The 11968-nt window shown below is 40.2% G+C and overlaps 1 protein-coding gene and 1 long non-coding RNA gene across 7 annotated transcripts in view; both read left to right on the plus strand.

The window, feature by feature from the left end:
- Window positions 1-3770, plus strand: part of LOC113463891 (uncharacterized) — a 16223-nt gene extending 12453 nt beyond the window's left edge. The window contains exons 2-5 of one of the 4 annotated variants that reach the window (XR_003388746.1): window positions 1115-1317; window positions 1651-1819; window positions 1976-2523; window positions 3307-3770. This is a non-coding gene — a long non-coding RNA (uncharacterized LOC113463891). Of the gene's footprint in view, window positions 1-1114; window positions 1318-1650; window positions 1820-1975; window positions 2835-3306 lie in introns of those variants that run through there. The other 3 variants (XR_003388748.1, XR_003388747.1, XR_003388745.1) reach the window with 3 other exon arrangements.
- Window positions 3771-3794: 24 nt separating this feature from the next.
- Window positions 3795-8276, plus strand: LOC108632978 (leucine-rich repeat extensin-like protein 5). Of its 3 annotated transcripts, none has more exons than XM_026811017.1 (6): window positions 3795-4766; window positions 4861-5460; window positions 5678-6070; window positions 6360-6502; window positions 7072-8108; window positions 8200-8276. In XM_026811017.1, the coding sequence occupies exons 2-6, from the start codon at window positions 5340-5342 to the stop codon at window positions 8201-8203; spliced, it is 1698 nt and encodes a 565-aa protein (XP_026666818.1). In that variant the 5' UTR covers window positions 3795-4766; window positions 4861-5339; the 3' UTR covers window positions 8204-8276. The 3 variants fall into 3 exon arrangements, with proteins under 3 accessions (XP_026666818.1, XP_026666819.1, XP_026666817.1); XM_026811018.1 differs by having other exon boundaries at window positions 3795-4077; XM_026811016.1 differs by having other exon boundaries at window positions 3795-5460.
- Window positions 8277-11968: the final 3692 nt, after the last annotated feature.

The raw sequence follows: 11968 nt of genomic DNA on the forward strand, positions 1-11968 counted from the left end.
CTATACATCCTTAACTAGTAGATAAATAAATTAGAAACGTTCAAAATACGATAAGTATCGATTAATTATTTTCGCGATTAAGATTTCACTTCTTAATCGTTTAGTTTCGTGTTTTAATGCGTAAAGTGATTAAAATAAAACTGATATATTACATGAAATTAAAGGAAACAGTTCAAGTTTTCACGTAAGCTCTGGTTCTTGTCTTTATAAAAAAGTTACGCTTATCGAGACGCGATTTTACTTTCTCTCGTACTTACTATGCTACTAAAAGGAAAAACCATATGCACTATTCTAGGATTACAACATATGTAATCTACGTTGTAACTACTTAACAGGTAGAAAGTAGTCCAACTATACCAGTTTCAATTCTTTCATCTGCAGTGTCTTTCAATACTTAGAGGATCAGCAAATTATCTCTGCATGCATTTCAAATGTTGTAAAATTCCCTTATTATTTCCCATGAAAATGAAAAGAAAAAGATCCATTCAGACACAATAGTAGAATTTTATATTAACTGTATCAGAGCTAATATGAAAACCTAAACATATTTAAATCGTGTCCGTCACAATCTGTCAGGAGAATTGAAATGTTTCACGATGCATATTGCATTAAGGACTCTAGCGAATAAATGCCCTAGGCATCGTTCGAGCGTGTGTGCCCAGGGCGTATCCTTTTAAGAGATATCGCCGTCGCATTCGGACCTAAGTGGCGGACCATGTAATGTAGGCTGTGTCAAATTTATAGTCTGATTGGACATCCTGCACCGGCGATCCTTTACCTCAAGGTTTGAATTATCAGTTGCCAAAATTAATTGCGCTAACTCTAACTGGCGTGTCTGATCCCTCCTTTCCTCTTGTTCTTTTACGTTGCATCGGAAAGTAGTTATCTAATGTAAAACGTGCTATAAATCGTCTCTCACGGGAAAATATAAATTGTTCGTAATTCTACCAGTAGTTTAAATTTAGAAATTATTTCATTGTCGCCTCCTTTCTCGCATACTCAATTTCCATATTTTATAACACGTCATGGGTCCCGTTCTTTGTGTGCCAGATTTCATGTCCATATATCTGATCACGGTTTCCATAGTTTATTTTTCTATTTCTTTCGTTTTTAGTAACACGCTACAAGCTCTTTCCGATTGTCCGTTCTCGACGCTGGCTATCATTTACAAACTGGTTGCGTTGAACGAAAAGCTGACCGAAACAGAAGCAAAAGGAGAGAAGGATCGAACAACGCGTAGAAACGGATTCTCGGCGACGGCAAAATGGAAAGGATCCCGATACGATTAATCGTGCATCCTAGGATTTAACGATAACGGTGTGTAAGCTTCTAGGATATGTGTCAGATTAAATTCAACTGCCAGTTTTAATACTTTTTACGTAATCCGACGTCTCTCCCAAGTGAAGTTTATAAAACGTAGGATTCATTAATATGCAAAATACGATCAGGCTATACATAAATAATGTACTCTTTACTAATACATGGAAATCATATTTAAAATTTCTCAATTCATGCAAGGTCAATTTCTATCGATACTTGTCTCACGCTTGTGTTTTATTAAAAGTTACAAATCTGCTATTAATAGAAATCAGGAATTCATGGTATACGAATATTTTTCTTCAGTTAATGTATTTTTATCCGTATTTTTAGAGCTGCTTAGTAAACACAGCTTGACCCGTGTCAGCCTACACAGCCGGGCAAAATTATGAAGCTTAAACGGATCTAACGGCTAACGAATTCTCGTCACGAATACGCACAGCGTCTCACATTTTATCTCCGCACGCCACGGCCCGCAGATTTGTTCGCCGTTCTACCAACTGTATGTACGGGCTTTTCCTATATGGCAATATACTTAACATTTGTTTTTGAAAACTTTTTAATTTAAAGACACACGAACATCATTTATATGAATTATGTGTGCTTACAAATATAATCTTCTTTTCGAGTTTCTACAATGATATATTATAATTTACAGTATACGAAACTAAGTTAAAACATGTGAATCGTAAGACTGCCATACCAAATGAGTAATTGATCTAGTCTGCTTCCTAGCATTAAAAGAAATTTTATCGCATAAGACGATCAAACCGTAGGAGTAATGACCTTTCGCAAAAACGGGAGATGTCCAAAAATCGCGGGGACAGTTAACTGTTTCCAGTAAAATCTGAACTCTGAATCGCGTGTCGAAAAACAATTGCTGAGGTCAGTCGACGTGACTCACGGTATTTCTACCAAAAAAAACCCGGAGAGCCCGAGATCGGTTGCGGATATTTGAATTTTAGGATTACGTGGATTCGCGTTGGTTTCGTCTGTTTTTTCTGACTCGTTCCACCGGATTCGAAGGAATCTTCCTCATTGCGGATAATAAAAAGGACGACGAGTCCGGGCACTGGTCCCCGGGCAACCTGTGCCATAAAATTCACGCAATATCCAGACCGGCATTGGACCAGGAAGAAAGCGTTGTCGCGCGGAATCATTCAAGAGCCTCGCGTACCTTGCCTGAATATCGGAATGCACTCGCTGGTAATGAGAAACCCTCTAAAGAGCAATCTCGATGCTGGTTCCAACTCGGCATTCCAACATTCGAGATTCACAAGTTCAATGACTTTCGGTCCTCGTCCTTCGAAGTTCTTCACGAAATTTCGGGGAGGCGAGGAAACCGGAAGTTCCTCCGGCGAAGCAGACGTTAGAATTTCGAAGTAATTTTTCAGCTGAGTAGTATTCTTCGCGTCTAATACTGATAACGTTGATTATTTGCCATGGTCTGATAAAAATTTCAGTTTCAGGAAAGATAAATAGATCGCGAATTTTATATATACATAAAGAATGTATGTAACGTGTAAAAGTGTGCATTAAAAGTATTATATCCATTTTTATTTTCTAAGTATCAATCTATATTTCAAATAACATCACAAATGCTTTATTTTGAATAAAAATCCTCAGTCTACTGGTGATTGATTAAGTCTTAATACTCTGACTTGAAATCTCATACAAAAATGTCTTAACTCGAGAACGAAAAACATAATGAAGACAATTTCTCTTATACTATTGCATCATTGTTTTGAAAAGAACGAGAAGTTACTATCTAAAGGTAATTGAACCAGCTGCATCAGTGTACCTTACAAGTGCACGAGGACAAACGGAAAGTTGAATGCACAGGGAAATGCCTGTTGACAATACCGTTATAGAATATTGTCCGAAAGGCTAACCAAGTACGTCCGTCCCGGACAAGACCTTGACATCCTACGCGGCCGTCCACTACGCGTCATCCACCTCCCTACAAGAATCTTTTTCTTGCGTCCGCAGATACGATTCAGCGAATGATCACCGGGGAAGGCGCACGATCTTGACCGGTCATTCTAAATCTCCTCCAATAAGAATCCAACCGACGGATACGTCCTTGCGGCTCGTCTTCGACCCCGCTGACAGCTGCAAGGTGGAGGGGAATTTTCAGCGGGAACGAGAGCGGCACACCGCGCCGCGCAGAAAAGAAACAAACGTGGACTTCCTGAGCAAGGAGTCCACCGCAGGGTCCTGCGCCCGTGTAATTGGGGTCCTCCGCGAAGCTACTCCCTACGAACCAGAATGGTGGTGGGGGATGCCCTATGTAAGCCCTCGAACCGACGAGGTCCAGGCCATCCAGCATCAGGACATCGTACGCAAGGACTCGGACATAAACGAGGTTCGCTGAAGGATCACCTCGACGATCATCGCGAGCTCATCCAGGACGTCGGGTTCACACGTTCTCCAGGGTGTTCTCATAGATACCGTCACTAGACGTACTACCAAAAAAAACCCGGAGAGCCCGAGATCGGTTGCGGATATTTGAATTTTAGGATTACGTGGATTCGCGTTGGTTTCGTCTGTTTTTTCTGACTCGTTCCACCGGATTCGAAGGAATCTTCCTCATTGCGGATAATAAAAAGGACGACGAGTCCGGGCACTGGTCCCCGGGCAACCTGTGCCATAAAATTCACGCAATATCCAGACCGGCATTGGACCAGGAAGAAAGCGTTGTCGCGCGGAATCATTCAAGAGCCTCGCGTACCTTGCCTGAATATCGGAATGCACTCGCTGGTAATGAGAAACCCTCTAAAGAGCAATCTCGATGCTGGTTCCAACTCGGCATTCCAACATTCGAGATTCACAAGTTCAATGACTTTCGGTCCTCGTCCTTCGAAGTTCTTCACGAAATTTCGGGGAGGCGAGGAAACCGGAAGTTCCTCCGGCGAAGCAGACGTTAGAATTTCGAAGTAATTTTTCAGCTGAGTAGTATTCTTCGCGTCTAATACTGATAACGTTGATTATTTGCCATGGTCTGATAAAAATTTCAGTTTCAGGAAAGATAAATAGATCGCGAATTTTATATATACATAAAGAATGTATGTAACGTGTAAAAGTGTGCATTAAAAGTATTATACCCATTTTTATTTTTTAAGTATCAATCTAGATTTCAAATAACATCACAAATGCTTTATTTTGAATAAAAATCCTCAGTCTACTGGTGATTGATCAAGTCTTAATACTGTGACTTGAAATCTCATACAAAAATGTCTTAACTCGAGAACGAAAAACATAATGAAGACAATTTCTCTTATACTATTGCATCATTGTTTTGAAAAGAACGAGAAGTTACTATCTAAAGGTAATTGAACCAGCTGCATCAGTGTACCTTACAAGTGCACGAGGACAAACGGAAAGTTGAATGCACAGGGAAATGCCTGTTGACAATACCGTTATAGAATATTGTCCGAAAGGCTAACCAAGTACGTCCGTCCCGGACAAGACCTTGACATCCTACGCGGCCGTCCACTACGCGTCATCCACCTCCCTACAAGAATCTTTTTCTTGCGTCCGCAGATACGATTCAGCGAATGATCACCGGGGAAGGCGCACGATCTTGACCGGTCATTCTAAATCTCCTCCAATAAGAATCCAACCGACGGATACGTCCTTGCGGCTCGTCTTCGACCCCGCTGACAGCTGCAAGGTGGAGGGGAATTTTCAGCGGGAACGAGAGCGGCACACCGCGCCGCGCAGAAAAGAAACAAACGTGGACTTCCTGAGCAAGGAGTCCACCGCAGGGTCCTGCGCCCGTGTAATTGGGGTCCTCCGCGAAGCTACTCCCTACGAACCAGAATGGTGGTGGGGGATGCCCTATGTAAGCCCTCGAACCGACGAGGTCCAGGCCATCCAGCATCAGGACATCGTACGCAAGGACTCGGACATAAACGAGGTTCGCTGAAGGATCACCTCGACGATCATCGCGAGCTCATCCAGGACGTCGGGTTCACACGTTCTCCAGGGTGTTCTCATAGATACCGTCACTAGACGTCAGCATGAAATTGATAATAATAATAGTATCGACCCTTGCGCTGGGACTCTGCGATGCAGCGAAGAGAACCACCACTACACCGTCCGCCGTCGGAGGAAGACAGTTTGGACACCCTCAACGGCAAGGTCGGTAATTCGGTGAAATTTTCAATTTTCGGGAGTTCTTTTAGATAAGACATTTGGAATTCGTTCATTTGTGAAATTTCAGTGAATATAATGATATGTGAATAGTTGTGTAAATGATGTGAATTGAAGTAGAAATACCGAATGTATATGAAACTATATACAAGAATAGGAGAATAGTTTCGGAACACTTTTTCACTTGTATTATACCTCACGACAGATTTAGAAAACGTGTGGGATCTCGTGGAGTTACAAAAATTGGACACTCACGCAAACGATTGGAACAAGAATCCGTCATCTTCGAACGACACAGAATTAGAGGATACAGAGTTTATTAATACTAGACAAAGTTATCCTCTCCTTCCTACTCCTGGTGATTCAAACGAACTGCCAGGACCCATTAAACCGATACCAGTCCCTACGCCACCGCCAGGATGTTACAATCCACGGGGACAATTTCCAAGCCCGAAGAGCTGCTCCAGTTATTTAAATTGTTGGGACGACACGGTCACCGAGCAAACCTGCCCCGATGGATTACTCTTCAACGATGTTCTCCTCGTCTGCGATTACGATTATAACGTGAATTGCAATAACCGACCTATGCCGACGCCGAGTAAGTAAAAGTCTTGCCAATTACGTTTTTTGAGTGAAGGAATGATTAAGGAGATTGGATCCTGATAATGCGTGTTAACCATAATATTCTTTGTTATTCGAAATACGAGTAATTGAACCAATCAAAATTAAAATGATCGACACATCTAAAATTTAATCAATGTTGATGAAGTTAACTATCGTAGCTACCAGTAATTCGATTTAATGGTATAACTAGTTTAAGAAATACGATAGATAGATTTTAATACGATAATTTTAGTTTTAAAGAATTTACTCTTTTTACTTGTCAGAGCCGTCACTACCCACCGGATCGAAGTTATGCCCAGAACCGAATGGACACTACAGAAGTGCGACGAACTGTTCGGAATTCTACGTGTGCGTATACAGAAAACCCATCAAGTTTGGATGCCCACGCGGCTTGGTCTACAATGACGTAAGAATCTCATTCTTGAGTTATTCCTAGAACACTCGCGGAATTTTAAGTCGCGAAACACGACGAGTCGCGTCACGTGAGCGTGAGAATTTTTACTCGAGCTCAAGGGCAAAGGCCACCCTTGAAACTTCCGCTATCGTTACTTGAAACTAAATTCGTTATTACATTCGCTGCTTTATCATTCTACTTAATCGCTTGATCATAAATCTCGCGATCTTATCGAATAGCGTTACGAACAATGTTTTATAAGTACTTGGGTATAAATTATATTATTCTATGTAGCTTTAACATTTTCAAAAGAGATTTCCAAGAAATTTAAATTGCATTAAATTAATCTCGCGTTCAAATATTCTTTAAAAGTTTTTTGTGAGAATTTAAATCTTTTTTCATATTTTATTACAAAATGTTTGCAACAAATCTCAAATGTAGACATGGCAACAGTTTTGAAATACAGCATGTATATTCTCGCGCGCATCGTTCTCTTCTCGAAATCTTTCTCTACGGCCGAGCGTCATAGAATTTATATTTTCTACATTCTACTATTTCAAGCATAATTTATCACCCTACAGATAATAGGCGTCTGCGACTACCCGTACAACGTCGACTGTAAAGGCGCAGCAAGTCCCCCGCCTCAAACCACCTCCCCACAGACACCTTCATCGCAGCCGCCTTCGGAACCGCAACCACCATCATCCTGGCCTTCACAACCATCGCAACCATCACAACCATCACAACCATCGCAACCATCCTGGCCTTCTCAACCTTCCCAACCATCACAACCGTCGCAACCGTCCTGGCCTTCTCAACCATCACAACCATCACAACCATCACAACCATCACAACCATCGCAACCTTCCCAACCTTCTCGGCCTTCCTGGCCTCCCCAACCATCTCAACCATCACAGCCATCGCAACCATCACAACCTTCTCGACCTTCCTGGCCTCCGCAACCATCTCAACCGTCACAACCATCGCAACCATCGCAACCTTCTCGTCCTTCCTGGCCTCCGCAACCGACCCAACCATCACAACCATCGTGGCCTTCGCAACCATCACAACCGTCCAAACCATCCCAACCCTCACAACCATCATGGCCTCCGCAACCATCACAGCCATCGCAACCATCGCAGCCATCTCAACCATCTTGGCCTTCGCAACCATCACAACCTTCTTATGGGCCATCGCAACCTTCTCAGCCCTCCTGGCCTCCACAGCCATCCCAACCATCTTATGGACCGTCACAACCATCTTATGGACCAACACAGCCATCCCCTTATCCCGGAAATCCATGGTTGATTAGAAACGAACCTGATCCGTGGCATCAACGGAAAGTTACTGAACTGGAAATCGATAAAGAACAGGATGCACAGGAAGAAGCAGTCACTGATCAACCGGAACATATAGAGAATCCTTGGGCCCTGGTACAAAGCATCCCCCCTAGTCTAGCCGCGACTCCCTGTAGAAATGGGCATGTGCATAGGTTGAACGATGCTTGTACGAATGTGGTAGTTTGTAGGAACAAACGACCACAGTTGGTGCAATGTTTGTCGGGACTCACGTACGACAGACCGTCGGACTCTTGTAAACCTATTTCTGTTGCCAAATGGTAGGTACTTTCCTACTTTCCTTAATCAGTTTTTTCTTCAAGAAAACGTAATTTGATCTTTTAATAATTGTTTCTTTTATATCTGTTTCAGCTAACCGCAAACTCATTACGCTTCGTATTAAATACGCTGACTTCTTAAACGTAAATAAAGCATCCATTTTTTTTAAATTATAATTTCTTATTATCTTATACCCATCGTATTTAGTTTCGTATTCTTAGTAAGGAACCAAATAGTTTTATTGTGTATCTTTTATTGAAAACTATAGGAAATCGTCTAATAGCAATTATAGTCATAGCATGATTTGAAAATATTTTTAAATGCAAAGATTATTTCGTGTAAAGACATTGGACAGTAGTAGTTACTACTAGAGTCGTTACTTATATTTAAGATCACCTTAAGCATTTGCTTAAGTCCCTGTTTCCTGTACAAGTCAGGAACTGGAAATATGAGATAGGGATAGCAAATGCTTAAGGCGATCTTAAGAATAAGCAACGATTCTGAATACCGGCCATTAACATCGTTTTATCAACTAAAAAGAGGATTCTCAGGCGCCATAACTTTAGATGGTAAGAGAAAACAAGCGATGAATTGTTCTGTTACTCACTGTAAGAGAGCGGCACTCATGTTCTTCAAGATCAAAATATCTGTGAGCAGCGGCTCAACCATCCTTTCACGTAGTGAAGAATAAAGAATTTTTTAATTTGAATTTGAGATTAAGATTCCTGTGTTCACATGAACTGCGGCCGAGACATCCTTCATTTGGTGATTAATAAAGGATTTTTTAATTTCAATTTAAATTCCAGATTAAGAAAGGAAAGATCTTTTTTCATTTATAACTTCGCTCTATTTTACTTAAACAGCTGTCATAAAAATTGTTCTCTATTCTTTCTCTGACGTATTATGAATGTATTCTAGAAATAGATACCTCGTGCAAATTCTTAAATAAGTTTTGTTTTATCACTTCCCTATTGTGTACACTTCACTTAGACAATAGGGAACTGAAATAAAACTTTTTATCCAATGATAAAACCCGGTACTTTCTTTAACCTTCCATCGAGTCTTTCTTTATCCTTGAATGATAATCTTATAAGAAGAGTCACAATTAACTTCCGGTCACGTAAGGATCAAACGTGTATTAAACGATCCACGGCTTGAAGAAAGCGCGCGTGTATAGAAAAATCTGGTTGCCGGTAAAAATTTTGAAAGTGTTTAGAAACGAAACCAATGAAAGTTCGAAACGTCTCACGCTATCGAAAAATTTCAAAATTACGCAACAGACGTTCCAACTGCAGAAGAAATCTTATTGCACGATTTTTTTCCTATAGTAAAATGTACTCTTGTTATACAATTTATTTTTAACATACATGAAATGTAAATACATTCCTTCTTAATAAATCTCTTACCATCAAGTTCTAATATAAAGTTCATAATATGAATAATATTTGATACATTGACTGTATGAAATAGAGTTCGATGTGAAAACGTTTGGGCTTTGTAAAACATAATTTACAGTAAATGTGGGACCGGGCAACAGAAACGTTATTCCGTTCCTGAATGGAACAGAGCACACCGGTGGCAAAGAGATATCACTTTCCCGGCTTTCATGGTGCCACGCCCGACTACTGTACTTTTATGCGAACTTGAACGAAACGCGTGCTCTCCGATGCATACTAATCCACGAAAGGAAGAAAGAAACAGCTCGTTCTAAATTCTCGTCGACATCACGGACAGCGAACAGATTCTACAGTTTAGCAAACTTTCGTTACCTCCATTTCGAATAGAAGAAAGGAATATGAGCATATATAATAATTAATATTTTCATTATTTGTATACAATATTATTCCATCAAATAAAAAGTGAATCTACGATCACTTCTTCTTAAGAACTGACATTCTAGAAATTCTGTAAACTATTTAATAGAAATTTATTGAAAATATATATTACACAAGTAGTTGATGTCAAATAAGGAAGAAGATATTGTTAAAAAATTAAAGAAAAATACGTAACAAAAAATTCACTGTCATTATGGTGAAAATTGCTTACTTGCTGTTAAGTAAGGAGAAAACAGTGTGCGATATAATCGTGTCATTTTCTTAGTACGGAAAGTCCGAGTTAGTACGGACTAGAAAGAAGTACCTAGACACTAACGACCTCGACCTTTCCCCAGCAAATGCTTTACATTTATATTTAAATCATAATCAAATGATACATTTTCCTATCTGCCAATTGTTTCTAATATAAGGCTCGTAGAAATCTTATTATAAAACGTTCAGAGTTTCTCTACTGTCGAATTACATAATGATTATTCTACGAAATTAAAGGAGTGAAAATGATCACTCGTTAATTCAAAGCTTCTAAAAGATATGTTTGAAAAGAATTTACCAATATTGCAAGCATCGATTAGAATCGGGACAAGTAAACGTTCGCGCGATTACCCTCGGAATAAAACGAGGAAACCGATCGTTTTCCATTACGTCACGAAATTTCCAGCTAATATTCTCACCTCGAAATCGGTAGAACTGTGAAACGATTTGGATTCTAAGGGTTCGTTAATTCAGACGTGTAACAGACACGCGTTTTGCTCGCATACCATCGATAAAACGAGATCGACGGCTGTTACGGCTCGTTTCTTGTGTCATTCGCCGACTATGATTCAATGGACAAAGATTTCACACGTTCTGGGTAACAACTATTGTTTATAAATTACTAGTTAAAGACATTTGTGAGTGCTACATTGTGGAAGTTATAAAAGGGACAATAAAGCAATTCACAAAGAGATTATTTGTTATCTGAACAAAACCTACTTACAAAGACCAAAAATAATTAGCATAAGTAAGCGAAGAGAATGCTGACAAACCAGATACCTGTGCCTATAGTCATTACAAAGGGAAAGAGAATTTCTATTCCAGTGGCAAGTTTAGGTCGTACACCCCTCGCATTGTTGCAGGACCAAGTATCCGCGAAACGGCGCGGCGTGGGCGAGCTAGTTGCATTTCTCGCGCGTGACACACGTGAAACGCTCGAATAATGCCGGCTCGCAAAGATAGAGCCTCTCGTGTTCACAGTCTTTTCTATACATGTGCGGTTCAGGGGTACCTCGATCGAAGAAATGAGAAAGAAACGATAGAAGGATTCCGTGGGTTTCCATCGCCCACGTTTCGTTGCACCTTTGCAATTTTTTCGATTCCAACGGCAAATATCTTCTCGAAGACATTGTTTCTAGGTGTGACGCGAATTCCTAAGATTCCCTCGTTCTTTCTTACTCAGTCCCAATACATGAATTACAACTGTTTCATTTATTACTTTTCTTTATCTCAATAAAATATAAATAATTCATATTATGTGATGTAATTGATTTTTATATTGCCGTCGAGGAACAAAGAGCTCGGGGAGAGCTTAACTCGAATGTGGAGGTTCTCCAACCTACTTCGATCAAAGATATAACTAGGTCACTTTACCAGGTTTTTCAATACCGTAGCTATTTAAATCCGACATGGGCGGATCTGTGCTTATACGTAGATTTAAAGTTCGATTTTTAGAAAATAACAAGAGAGGTTCTCGAAGTGTCTTCTGAGCTCTTTTTGTGGGCCATGCACGGGAAAACTTTCCTCGAATTCCTGGAACGCATTAACCACGGCCGGACGTCTTATTCATTCTTTGTTCAACCGGATAATTTTAGAGTTGCGCAAAAACGTAAATAATACCCCCATTGATTTTTTTTTCTCTTACAAACTCGAAACTCTCGTGAATTAAATTTTGTGGCTAAATCCTCTCCTTCCTGTTACAGCCATATGGTAACATATTTCAAGTAATAAAATGAACTGTTATTACGTATGTTGTTTCCAATTCATTAATATAC

This window comes from Ceratina calcarata, unplaced genomic scaffold, assembly GCF_001652005.2.
Source record: "Ceratina calcarata isolate Rehan_Ccalc_2016 unplaced genomic scaffold, ASM165200v1 scaffold180.2, whole genome shotgun sequence".
NCBI lineage: Eukaryota > Metazoa > Arthropoda > Insecta > Hymenoptera > Apidae > Ceratina > Ceratina calcarata.

Excerpts from the sequence above, each read along its gene's own strand:
- LOC108632978 (XM_026811016.1), top strand. The coding sequence starts at position 5,340 with ATGAAATTGATAATAATAATAGTATCGACCCTTGCGCTGGGACTCTGC. Across the intron at positions 5,461-5,677 it reads TGGACACCCTCAACGGCAAG|ATTTAGAAAACGTGTGGGAT; the intron begins GTCGGTAATTCG and ends ACCTCACGACAG. Across the intron at positions 6,071-6,359 it reads CCGACCTATGCCGACGCCGA|AGCCGTCACTACCCACCGGA; the intron begins GTAAGTAAAAGT and ends TTTACTTGTCAG.